General features: G+C 41.2%; 1 protein-coding gene across 1 annotated transcript in view; it reads right to left on the reverse strand.

Moving 5' to 3' along the window:
* CACNA2D3 (calcium voltage-gated channel auxiliary subunit alpha2delta 3) overlaps positions 1-14,252 on the reverse strand; it is an 856,401-nt gene that overhangs the window by 237,656 nt on the left and 604,493 nt on the right. Inside the window, exon 14 of the mRNA XM_034997896.1 lies at positions 9,590-9,607. Within this exon, the coding sequence (XP_034853787.1) occupies positions 9,590-9,607 (18 nt within the window). The remainder of the gene's footprint in view (positions 1-9,589; positions 9,608-14,252) is intronic.

The raw sequence follows: 14,252 nt of genomic DNA on the forward strand, positions 1-14,252 counted from the left end.
CCATCCATCCATCCATCCATCCTTCCATCTATCCATCCATCCATCCAACATCCATCCATCATCCATTCATCCATCTCTATTTCCAAGCACATCTTGCTATTAAAAAACACTGCTTTAAATGTTTTTATATTTATGTAGCCTTAGATTTAACCCTGACACAGACCTTGCAAAGTGTCCATGCCCATCTTGTAGGTGAAGAAATAAAGGTGCAAAGTACCTGGCACTGGTTCACAGAGAGCAGCAGGGTGGGGACTTAGGCCTTCGCCCATCAGATGCTAGAGGCCCTGTCCCAATCACTATTCCCTCAACCTCCTTTCTGTGAAGGACAAAGACAAAAATCATGTTTTGCCTTAAGGAGCCTGGAGTGCAGTGAACCACGTTAATCATTGCTAAAGTAGGAATATTGGCCATAGTGCTTGGGAGGATTAAGTAGAATTATAGATGTAAAGCACCCAGTACAGTGCCTGGCACATCCAACAAGTACATATGCTCTTATAAGGACCATTCTAGGTGAGGCGAGAGGAGTTGATTAGCTCCTCTGAAATTCACCCATTGCTCTACTAAATTGGAACAATCCATCTCTCCATTTGAACTGCATTATCAAAAGAGAAAAATATTATTCCTTTATCCCATGATAGAACATCGCGGCTTTAATAGTTAAACAGAAGGCCTTAGGAAGCAGCTGGGGGAGGGGAGAGGCTGGTTATTGCAATTGTGAATATGGAGTGAGGTTAGGAAGGAAGCAGACTGGAAAGGGAGTTGCTGGGAGGAAGGGGCTGGAGAAGAAGAGACAGATGCTGCAGAAGCACCCAGCCTCCAAATTAGTTACTGCATCCCAGGCCTGGGCAAACATGGATGGGTCCAATCCAAGCACACAAGGGCTCATGATTCAGCAAGTGGTTCAATTCTGTGAGTCATTTCTGGAAAAAGAAAATCCATACCATGGCATGAGTCCTTTGCCTGACATTTTTCTACCTCATGAAACTCGGTTGGGTTTTCCAAAATCCTTCCAATGAATTTGAAGGGATAAACATCTAACTTTCTGTTTTTGAACTTGTTAGCCCTGTTGCTGCGCAGGATTGCACAACTGCTCCAGTTTAACCCCCGAGGGTCATTTCAGTCGAAGCCTCTGGTGTGAGTTGTCTGAAAGCTCGGACAGAGCCATCCCTGCAGTTCTCGTGGAACCTGGCTACACTTGGGTTTGTAATGAATCTAGATCCATTAACTGGGGATCTGACCAGCTAATAACATGACTGGAAAAAGGATCAGCCAGCTGAACTATGACCAGACCAACAAGTACGTGACTCCATTTAGAAAGAAAAAACTGTAAAGGCAGTTGCTTTATTAAAATTAAAATCTCATGGTAGTGGGCAGAAGTGATAAGGTAGATCAATTCTGTCAGCGAAAATTAGAATAGTTTGTATGAAAACATTATACCAAAAAAAACAAACAAAAACTAAAGAAAGGCAAGGCTCTGCCTGTGATGAGTGTATGGTGTGTGTGTGTGTGTGTGTGTGTGTTTCTCCTGAGTAATTCATGGCATTTTCGTACCATACCTGCCACAAAGAAAATCACTCCAATGAGGACCCGTAAAGTCAGATTAATATCATTGACAGTGATTTGGCATTGATTTCATATAGACTTGGCTTAGATTTACATTTTGACATAGATTTGGTTTCCAGATGAGTCAATGAATTGTACTGATTTTCATTAGCCCTGTGTCAGAATGAATGGTGTTTTTTACTGTGTGTTCACTCTAGCTTCTTCTCTCTTACAGAACTCACAGAAACACAGTAATGCAATCACAAATGCATTCTCATGGAATCCCACACCTTTGGGGTTCCCTAATTCTTTCCTTCATTAAAGTATTCCATGCAGGTGTCCCCTAAATGATACTCTCTTCCAGGGTCTTGACCAATGAAGTGTAGATTCATATACTGCTTTCAGGAAATACATCTTAGTGTGTCAAGTGATGGATACAGCTGTCCTAAATCTACTAATAAATAGAGAGGAACCCTCAAAATGGCAAGCCTTTGAGCTCATGATTGCCTTGGGTCAATAAGCGAGTCCTGGAGAATGGCGTCTAGAAGCAAGGAAATCAGAACTTCAGGTGTCCTCTGATGTCCTCTTCAAGACAGTCCCTAGGCTTGACATAAGTCATGCTGACATTAATGCCACCACAGCCAAATTCATTGGCTTTGTGAAATAGCTCTTCTCAATCCTCTGCCTTACTTTCTTTGTAGAAAAAAAAAGGGTGTATATATTTCTTTGGGGAGGTAAGAACAATTGTAATGAAAACAATCTTTTAAAATTCCATTGTTTTACTCAGATGTTTCTTTGACTTTCAAAAGGAAAGGCAGTTTCATTTTAGTAATGTTATGAGTAGGGTTTCTATTGTTTTAACACCTCAAGACAGTCATATTTTATAGTTATGCTTGATTTAAATAAATACTAGAAGACATTCATGTATCTTAAATACATGAGAATTTTTTAAAGACTTTGAATTCCCAAGACACTAAACATTAAGTCTGGGACTAGAAAGCACTGAGATACTAGGGATCTTTAAATCAATTCTTGGTTTTTGGCTTTACAAAAATACCTACTTTTGTTTTTGTTTTTTTTTTAAACATCAGATTACATCAGTGTTTCAAAACCATTTATAATTTATTCGTGTCAAATTTGTTTCTATTAAACAAGGTATATACTACTAGCATGATGGGTGGTCTTCCTCCTTCCATGACTGGCTTCCCCTCCAGTCGGGCACTCAGTGTGGATGGTCTTGGCAAGCACTATTCATGTGCTTCTCAGGAGAGTCTCCCATTACAAGGAGAAAATCAAGGCTCAGGGTGATGGCGTCCTCGGCCCAAGTTTGCTAGGCAGGACTGGCAGTGTGGGGCCTCTACTCCACTTCCAGCCAACCCTGTAGTTGGTCTTTGGACAATTGGGCTCTCTTCCCTCTGCCATAAGAGTGGGACGGCCCCATTCTGTCACTCGTGCACACCACAAAGGGTTGGACTTTGCGGGAACAGAATGGGGCAAAGGTCATACTCCTCTGCTCCATTCTTCCCATTTGAAAGCCAAGGTAGTCTTTCCTTCCAACAAGCCCTGCACTGAACCGTGAGTAGGAGAGGCAACACCTCCAAATGAGGTTATTGTAGGGTAGGTAGCCACCCGGGTTCGACTGTGCCCCTGCACTTCCGTGGACCACAGGCTCAGATCCATGTTGCTCTAAGCATCTCACGTGGACTGGGCCTTTGACGAAAGACCAAAGATGATTTCTCTTTCTGTTAGAAAGTGAAGAGTTTTGATAAACAAATGTACTTTTTAGATTTGTCCTATGTAAGACATCACATCTTCTGATCAGAGCTGTCTGAACCAAGAATCTATGTGTTTATATGTGTTTTTAAAACTGAGTTTGGGGTGCCTGGGTGGCTCAGTTGGTTAAGCGTCTGCCTTCGGCTCGGGTCGTGGCCCTGGGGTCCTGGGATTGAGCCCTGCATCAGACTCCCTGCTCTGTGGGGAGTCTGCTTCTCCCTCTCCCTCTGTGCTCAGCCTGCTTGGGCTCTCTCTCTCTCCCTCTGTCAAATAACTAAAATCTTAAAAAAAAAAATAAATAAATAAATAAATAAATAAATAAATAAATAAATAAATAAATAAAAATAAAACTGAGTTTGGATTTCCCAGTTTTTCATTTGTTTCTGGAGTGAGTTAGGCTCAGCAAACAATTATTAGGCTAAGCCTTGTTTGTCCATTTATTATATTATATTATAAATATCACTAGTTACTTATAAAAATACATGTTCACCACACAGGGTTTGAAAAGTACCAAACTGTATTAAGAATAAAGCAAAATACTTGTTCTCCTCTCAGAAGGAAATATCCACTATGAGACATGCCTATGCATTTCTTCCCAGTATTGTTTTGTACATCTGTATGTTTACACACACACACACACACACACTAAAAGCATAATGTACATAAAATGTTATATTCTGATTTTAAAACTAATTTATTTTCTTATATTATTCAGTTTCATTTTGACCACAATTTTATAATGGCTTCCTATCCTTTGGAACTTGGGTGACTTTTGCCACCACTTTATTATTGCTGGGTACGTTGGTTCTTCTTTTCCTCATTGTAGGGAAAATTGCAAGTCACTGACCGGTTTAGGTTACATTATTTCTATGAAAGAGGATTATTGGGTTAAAACATGCAAGTATGAAAGTTCTTCATATGTACTAGCAATGTATTCTTGGAGGTTTTTCATTTTGTTTTGTTTTGGTTTGGCTTTGTGTTTTATTTTTAACCAATTTTCATGCCTAACAGTGTAAAAGCTAAAAACTAAAAAAAGAATATATCTTTTCATAATTGAATTCTGGTTCTTACCTTGCTTTTATCCTTGTTATAAAATCCTATGAAAGTTCCAATTTATATAAAAATGGGATGAAACTTGAACATTTTTTCCAGATACACAAGTAAACACACATTATGAGTTTGTTTAAAATTAACCAATTAGCTTTTTCCAACAAGAAAGGCAAATAGCATCCTGCTTCCGCATGGAACTCCATGACCCCACATTGATCCATATGCTCTGCCAGCCCTCCCGCCAGTGGGGAGCCATGCACTTTGAATCTGGGGGTCTTGCATTCTTATACTAATGGTCTCAAACACAGAGTTGGAGAGGGCTATGGGAGAGGGGTTCACCAACACTCACATGGATATGAAATGGGCAAACTACACCTTCTTCATTAGCTGATCTGGACTGCCACCAACATACCCACACAGAACTACAGTGGGGAACAAAGTATGGGGCTCTGTGATAATCATTCCAGTTCAGCAATATGCTGTGACTCTGATCTCCAGAGTTTCATCACACTGGCCACGGGAGAGCTGCAGTGGCTAGACTTGTTCTGGTTTTTTCCTCCCTGGCCTTATTCACAGAGCAGATCTATTAATTCGAGTGGCAGCTACCATTTTACAGACTCAGTGTAGTCAATCTTAACAGCCCCAGCTCGGGGATGCATATAAAAGATGCCTGTACATGTTCCTATAAAACAGTAAATGATAAAAGGGGAAAACAGGGTTATCAAAACAGGATATAGTAATTCACACACAAAGCATGTAAAGGTAAAAGCAAATGAGTCATAAACCAGAACCAAATGTAAATAGTTACCACCTCTCGGTTTCGCACTTGATTTGCACGGATTTTGCTGGTTATATAACTGTAATGGAACACGAAAATCACTGGACCTACAGTCCTATGAAAACAGCAGCTTTGCAAACTTTCAATTTTCTATTTTCAATGACAGTGAATTCAACATTTCAAAGTACAGAAGTTAAATGAGGCGAAGAATGATAAATGATGCCCCACGATTGCTGAAATCTGATTACCCAGAGATAAGAACAGGCCAGATTCTACTTGCACAACTTTGGACCTAAAGCATGAGACAAATGAAAGAAAGAAGGGGAGAAAAAAAAGCAAAAGGGGAAGAAAAACTTTAGGGAAATGAATGCTTCCATTTATCCCTCCTAAATATAATATAAACAAGGACACAAAGAAAATGCAAATGGATTCCGGATCCCATGGACACTCAGGGGGGATATTAATAAGCCAGTTCCATCCTGAAAGAAAACCCCCAAATCGACCTCCATTTAAGAAGCTAATTTATGCACTCCTGAGTCCTCATACAAGTTAAGCAGCACAGAATATCACAGCAGGCGTAGAACAACAGATCTTGAGCCCTGTTGTGTTTGTTCAAGAAGGCAAGTTAGCTATTCCTAACAGGAAACAAAACATGTCATTGGGCTATTAAACAGGGATCCTTCTGCCATACTGTGCAGCCCTGAATGCATCAATTGCTGTCCCAAACAGGATTAGAGATGTGGTTTTCTTTAACTATGGTTTTGAGAAAAATGCTTATGCTGCTCAGAATTCTCAGACTGATATTAACTAATCTAGTGCTGGGCCAGACAGAGCACTCTCGAAACCTTCATGGAAAGGTCTCCTGACATACTCCAAAGTTGTGAGAAGGCAGCATAAAATAAAGGGAAGGGGATACAGATGGGGGTGGGGGAGTTAACCCGCGTGCACAGCCAAATTTGGAATTCCCCCAAGAGTATTTTTGCCTTTAAGTAGTCAAGGCCCCACTCTACAATGATTAATCATGCAGTGAACAAATGATATTTCGTTTCCGTAGACAAAACCCACCTGAATGAATATGCAGTTTGAAAAAAATGGACTATTTTTGCCGTGAATGGCAATTGAAAATACACTTGCAAATGGTTTTGGGTAATTCTGCTGTGTTATTATTATAAAATGGGATCTCCCAGATATTTCTGTAGAAGTCAAGAAGTTCCATGTAAGAAAAAAAAAAGGCAAATCTTTCTTACATATGGACCTTTCTTCATTGTTCAATGTCGGACAATCAATCCACTGGAGAAAGTGGTTCAATTTCCACTAAAAAGAACAGATTTGCTACATGGTTTTTAACCAAAACTTCAGGATACTTCACTGCATTTGGTGAAAATATTGAATACTGATTAGGAATATCATCAGTTAGTACTATCCCAATGTGACAGCAAGGGTTGAAATTTATAGAGTCTAGAAATGAATCACAGTAAAAACAAAATGAAATTCTTTTTGCAAACCATTGTTCTAGCAAACAGTCATAAGCTAGAAGATAAGTTTTGAAAGACCCTCAAAATATCAGAATTATGAAAACCATAACTTCTAGCCAACAATCACTAATGACTACCATACATACGAGGGATACCCAAATGGGACATTTTCAGTGATAGATCAGCTAAGAGATTAAAGTAAGCATGTTTACAGAGACATAACTATTTAAAATATTTATGGAGAAAACAGTTGCAGATGATACAAAGAGAGATTCCAACAAAAACACAGGACAAATGCAGACACCATGTGGTCCAATGTATGCACCCATGGCCTCATGTGAAAAGCAGGCCAAAGACGTAACAGCTGGAGATGCCTCCCTTTTACCCCCAGAACAACAAACTCTTGGGTTTGGAAGGGGCTCATTATAATCATGTCCATGGCTGGTTGAAATCTATGGGTAACGTCAAAGGCTTTGGGACGAAATATCTCAAAACAATTGTCCCTGGAAGCCTTTGCTTTGTTGGGGTTTCAAGCCCAATCTGCATTTCCTTCTGACTCCACATAAAAGGTGAAGTCAGGTAATGAGAGTTTTTAATGAAATAGAGGAGCATCACGGATCTTCCCAGCACTTTTGTCATCTCCTGATTATTCATTAGGCTTGAGTCAGAACCACAAATCACTGCAGAGACCCCAGATCACCACATCCCATATGATCTGCTCATATGTTCTCTAGAGCATCAGAAGCCAAGACACGCAAATGGTAGTAGAAACTCTAAGTTTTTTGAGTGTCTAGTACATGGCAGGTTCTGTGCTAGGCACAAGTAAAATAAATAACTCTCATAACAAAACTGGAAAACTAGTCTATTGTTCTTGTTAAATAAAAAGAATCCTAAAGCTTAGAGAAGTTAATTAACTCGCCCATGGTCACAAATGGATGGAGGCTGGGATGCAACCCACCATATTCCTTGCTGATCAGGCAGCAGGACAATGAGTTTGAGGGAGGGCTGATGCTCTTAGGAACCTCATATTTCCAGAAGAGTGTTCTGCAGGTGTCATTGAAGTAACACTGGGGATGGAGAGGGGAAGGGCGTGAGGGGCACTGATACTCATCTACTAGCAACTGAGATAAGCTGCCCTGACGCAGGGTGCCTTCCATCTGCAGTGTGACTCTCCTCAGCTGCTCTCCACCTTCCAGCCCAGATCCCCAAGGTTTAATTTAAACTCCTTCTCTAAAGAGCTGAATTGCCCAGAAATGACTCCAAGGAGTTCTGAGACCATTTTTCATGCAGGGCTCTTAATAATTTTTAAGGTAAGTACCTTTCTCTATTTTAACAAAAAGACAATTTGTATCCATGGTGAGGAATTGGACGGGGTGGGGGGGGCAGGAAGAGCTATTCCTTGTGACAAGGGCTGCACAGCAAGCCCTTGGATGGTCCAACATCTTTCAGAAAGGCACCGGGGCATCCTCCTCAATTCCAAACTTTCTATTTGCGTGGCAAGTGATGTGAGTGACAGAACGAAAGAGGGCAGGGAGCTAAGTGTTACTGAAGAATCCTATGTCCCAGCAACTTTTGTTCTTACCATATTCTTCGTTGGTTTGTTTCGAACCTTGTTTTAAAATTCCATGGCTGATGGCACCTCAAATTCATGAGGAATCTTCTACAACAGAATGCTTCTGTATATGGATCAGTGGAAGCTTGATGAATAAATTCCAGTATGTTGAGGCCGGTCCAGTTTTAGGCACTGAATTCATTAAGTCTCTTTACAAAGAAATTTCAAGTGTGGGCAATTAAGAAAGCACGACCTATTAAAGATGCCGATCCTTCCAGATAATGTGGAATTTTGGCCATATATTTATTCTGGAAGCTGTTGTTCTCAAATACTTGAACTTTTAATGAAGTGTTCAGTCTTTTTGTGATGGCACTGAAGTGTAATCAAACATTACCACAAGCCAAGTCACACACTAGCATGTCTCGCCTTGTTTAAATATCTCAAATATATTTAAGTAATTGTGTAATGATTTCTAGGCCTCTGGTTGCCCATATGGTCTGAACAGACTGTCTTTTGCAGAGCAGTTGTACTATCTCTCTCAATGGGAAGGAATCAAATCATCTTTGCTCCAAACTGGAAAGCTTGGGAGGTACTGCTTACATTTCGGGGAGGTGCCTTACCTCAACTCTTGAAACAAAACCAACCCACATCTGGCCCCCAGAAATCACTGTGTCTTCTGGAAATCTTGCTGTGTTTGTGAAATATCCCAGAACAAGTCAGCAGGCATCATGTGTCATGTTTTCTTCTGTAACTGTCCTTAGGATACAATGACATGCCATGGGGATGACAGAGCAAAGCCAGCATGGCAATCACATGGAATCTTACTAGACAGAGAACATTCTACATGGTGAAACCAGATCATCTCAGACAGACAATGAGGACCAGTGAAAGGGTCTGACTTTGGCAAGAACTTTGCTCTAATTCTCTCCAGGTGGTACAGGCGATGAGACAAGCAAAGGAGCTATTGATTTTGCAATTAATGAAACCCATGAGGAGTCTTCAGATATTTGGCTTAAGATCCCAGAATCTAAACTTAGTCACTGGGCCTTACAAATTGTTCACATTAGCTGTATCCCTGGGAAAGTACCTCAGGGAAGACCTGGAACGCTGTGTTTGAAAGGAATGTGCTAAACTGACTCTTGGACCTATTATTTGAGAATTCTTAGCAAAATGTATGGGTGCAGAGTTGCCCCCAAACTACTGGCCACAATAGGGTTCTTTGATGGGACAACCTTGGCAGGGAGACAGTGGACAGATGAGTCTGGTGGTCTTTCTGCTCCTGCCCAACCTCAGGCTTTTGAAGTTTTAAGAGGAAAACCATTTCACTGGTCATGAACAGTACTGAACGCACAAAGTCATGGAGACATGCACAGTTTGCGAGTTCTGGGGATGACTGCAATGTTATGGAAAAGAGTTTACCTTTTGTGCCTGAGGGAGCTGAAAACAATAGGAAAACAAAACAAAAAGAAAAGAAAAAAGCAATCATTACATAAAAAGTCAAGATTAACTGTAAAACTTCATTTGATCACCATTGGCAAATGGAAAAACCAAAACTGGAAGAAAAAGAGGGAAATAAAACTAAAGCCATGTCATTTCCCCAAATTAAGCTACGGTGCTGATTATTCAACCTGCTCTCTGAATCCAGAGTATCAACAGATAATCTGTGAGCACATGTTTTGGGAATCACCACTCCCATGCAGGCAGTTTGGCAACTTCCCACAATGCTAGACCTGAGGTTCTTCTGTTCAGTGGCCACAAACACACATTTGCAAGACCCAATTCCTCCTTCTTGCACACCAGTGGTTTCCTAGTAGAGGAGGACTGTCTGGAGACATCTGGGGTTGTCAAAACTGGTGAGGGGAGGGAGCCAGAGATATTGGCTTCTAGTGGGTAGAGACCAGGGATGCTGCTAAACATCTTACAATGCAGGGGATAGCCCCCACAAAAAAGAATTATCCAGCCCACATGCCAATTGTGCCAAAGTTGAGAAACCCTTCTGTACATAAAGGTAAGACCATTAGAAGAATGTTCTGTTTTTAAAGTCAATTTTTCTTGCTTTGTAGCACATTAACTGTTCCCTTTATTGGTGGTTAAGAAAGCATGCACAAGGATTTGTGCATTTGAAATAAAGCTGATATTCTAAGAACAACGAAAAGGCAGTCAGTTAATCCATAAAATAATACTTAATAGCTTTCTCAATGGTACAGGCAAGAAACTGAAATTATAGGTATGTGGGAAAAGATGAACATTTACGAGACATGTCTATTTTTCAACATTGAGACTGTTAGGCTGTGGTTTAATGCCACTGTATTTGTGACTGCCATTAGAGCGTGCAATGTTTTGAAAAGCATTTTTCTAATCTGAAATGGAAATTACATTATCCATGTATTAAATACCAAATCTAGGAGTTACATCATTTTCAAGACTTACTTCTCATCATAGAGACTAACATTTATTGTGTATGAACTTGTCACCAGGCACTGTTTTAAGCCTTTTATTTGCATTATCCTACCAAATCAAAGCAACCCAATAGTACCCTTATTATCCTCATTTTATAGATGAAAAATAAAATGGAACCTAGAGGGTAAGTAATTATATAATGTCCCATGGATAATAAATTGTAGAGCTGGATTGCCTAACTTTAGAAGGTGCAAATTCAACCCAACTCACACAGCAAAGGCCACGAACACTAGGAAATTAGAGAGTAGACTTTTCTCTCTTTCTCTCTAGCGCTTATAACATTGGAAGTGCTAGAAGATGCAAAAATAACTAAACCAGACATCTTGGGGTCCCATTTGAACCTTTGCCTTTCCCATTCATTTAGCCCTGGGAAGAAGGCTCTCTCTTCATATGCACTAAGACCAGGGCTTCCTAGGGCCCTGCACCTGTAGATAGAGCCCAGCAAAGGGCAGAAGGGATAGACACAAGCCAACAAAATGCCTTGGATCTCAGAGACAACTCCAGAATAATTTGGAGAATGTCCATGAAGAGCAGACCCAACCTCTCCAACACTCATTTTTCAAGCAATTTTATCCCAAAAGGTCTCCCAATTTAAGGAAACAGGAATAGTACAAGCATGCTTTTCTGATTCTTTCATCCTAGTTATGGTTATGGTGACTACTATTCAAAAAGGAAGCTTGTGAGTGCCTCCAGTGCTTCTTAAGAGTTCAGAAAATATGTATCAAGAGGTGAGAAATTGAGCCTAAAATGAGGGTTCACTTCAAGTAAAGTCTTTTAAATATTAAACATTTTTTTCATACGATGGAAAAGAAACGGTAGAGACACGAACATTAAGGGAATGATAAATGCACATTTCCTTAGGAAAGCATTTGTGTTGAATCACAGCTTGTCATATGAAATGCGCGGGGGTCCCTGAGAATTACAAATGTTTGATGAACTGTAAAATAAATACCAAGGTTCAGTCCTGCACAAACTGCCGGACTTGACAGGCCTCTGAAAGGAGAGCTACCCTTTCTCTCTCTCTTTCTGGAAGCTTCATATCAACCAAGCAGGAAACACCTCTTTTTGACTCACCCATTTAAGCACATGAGAAGGAAAATGAGAGACTAGGCCTTTGTGGTGATGTCCTCAGTTTAAGACTGTCCTCAAACTCTCCACAAAACATATATTTTCCTCAAGAAATAACTCATGAGAACAAAGAACCACTTTCCTATCTGAGCTTTGAAGGAACAGAAATTACAGCTTGCAGTGCCCTCAACAGGTTGGACCTCTGAGAATGAGCTTCAGAATAGAACACAGCATATTTAGATCAGATCATTAGCAGCCACAGATGCTACTGCTCGGGAGTCAGCTCCCCTGCCAACACATCATCCACCCAACAGTCACAGACGGTGTCCACGAGCCTGAGCTGGGAACCTGACCAGCCGGACACTTGGGGCCTCTGGCTGGAGTCTTGAGGCATGTGCCTTCCAGCCTTTGGCCAGATGCTTGTCTGTAAAAAGGGATGGTGGAGGGAGGGCTGGGAAATGTGCCAAATCTTGGATGGCCAATAGATTTTGTCTTGAGAGCCAAGTCTGACTGATTAGTAATGGCTGTCTGGAGGGCTGTGTTGAGAAGGATTCTGAAGTTATGTCTGAGTTTTGTTGGAAAGAATGTAAGAGCCAAATGGCAATGTCCTTTGTGGGCTAAAAACTCAGGAATGGCAAACCATATCCCTGGACACGATGATCTCTCAAGGTCTTCCTATACTTTTTCTTTGTAGTTCTGAGCACATCTATGATTTCTACATAACTTATTTGTTTAATGTCTCTCCCCTGCTAGGTCACAAGCACCATGAGGGCATGAGGATATTTACCTTGTATGTAAGTCTTTATGAAATTCTCTAAGCTGTGCCTGTAACTGGTGTTCACCTTGTTAAAGAAGGTACCTTGTTACTAGGGTATACCTAAGGCCGATGCTAGGGAAAAAGAATTGGGCTAACTGCCTTGAATCCACACCACCTCCACAAACACACCATGTTGATAACCCAAGATGACAGCTTTCAAGAGAAAAAGAAATCTGACAGAAGGATGGACATGAACCCTCGGATTCCCATATGCCTGACATGGACATCTATATATGTGCAGACTCTCTCACTGACCCATCGATGCACATAAAACCAGCCTGGGAACTTCCCATCATCATGTGGCCTAAGCTGAGGCAACATCTTTACAAAAACCACCTAGGCATTGTCAACCAGGTTCCACATCTCTGGATCTGTTTCTTCACTTACTATATAAGAGTCTGCATGGGCAGCTTCAGGTTCCTTCCAGGTTAACACCCCAAGTTGTACGATTCTCTATCCAACTGTGCACACCCTCCAGTCACTTTTTAAAAGGAAGGGTAAAGAAAGAAAAAAGTAGTGGTATGTTCTGGGGTCCCACATTCCTGAAAAAAAGCTGGGCACTGGATGCATCCATGAGATACCTGACATTGAATGTGGAAAAACTGAGAAAGTGTCATTCGAAAGAGAATGGAGGAGAGGAAAGGCGATGAAGATGAATGATGACAGTAAAAACAGCACAAGCCACTCTTTAGTGGATACTCTCAATGGACCAGGTACTTGGTTAAGCGCTTTTTTATCTTGAGCAATGTTGGTCCTCACAGCGGACCTCCAGGTTAGACAGTAGTATCACCCAGTTTATAGATGAGGAAACAGATAATATTTAGAATAGCTAAGTATCTTGCCAAGGTCACTCAGGCAGGAAATGCTTGAGCTGAGGGTCAAAGTCAAGTCTCTCGGCAGCCCCACCTCTGCTTTATCCATCAGGCTCAAGGTGCTGCTCCTCATGCAGACCAAGGGCACTAGCACCAACCCAAGCTCCTGAAGGACTTCTCAGGCCATTCCATCTGGGCATCTCCCATACTGGAAAGGGGAATGAGAAATTCCAGCACCACCCATTATGGGAGAGTCTGGATGGAGACAGAAAATCCAGCTTACCACAGTTCTCAGTATGTGGTGCATGATGTCACCGTGTAGCATAAATATTTACCATGCCCTTTCCTGTCACAGACATTTACACTTACTCTCTCCTCATCCTAGGACTCTCCCTCATACCCCTCCCTGCTAGCCTAGCAAATGCCTACTTCTCTGGTCAGTTGTTATTGCCTCCCCTGTCTGACCTCTTGCATCATATGTCCTCATCACATGCCCTCATAATATCACATGCCTCCCATTCACGGTATAGTTACTACTACTTGCAGTAACTGCTATGCTGCCCTTCTTTTTTTGGTAACAGAAACCAAACTTTTAGCCAGAGGCAGCTAAATGACCCTGTTAGAGGTTGATATGGCTAAGTGGTTCAGCCATGGTCAATGAGATATCCATGGATGTGGCTTTTCCAGATAGTGTCCTTAAAAGGACTCCCTCCATCCTGCTGCCAGTAAGGTACCTGTGATGGCTGGTGCTCTAGCAGTCATTCTGGACTATGAGGTTATCTTGAGGATGGAAAACCACAGACTAGGATGGTGAGGACAGCAGTAATGACAGGCATTTATAACAGCCACGGCCAGCTATCCACCATTCTAACTGCTTCACCTATATTAATTTATTGAAAACTCACAGGAACGTTATTAGGTAAGT

This window comes from Mirounga leonina, unplaced genomic scaffold (assembly GCF_011800145.1).
Source record: "Mirounga leonina isolate KUSES-001 unplaced genomic scaffold, KU_Mleo_1.0 Mir_94, whole genome shotgun sequence".
Classification (NCBI taxonomy): Eukaryota; Metazoa; Chordata; class Mammalia; order Carnivora; family Phocidae; genus Mirounga; species Mirounga leonina.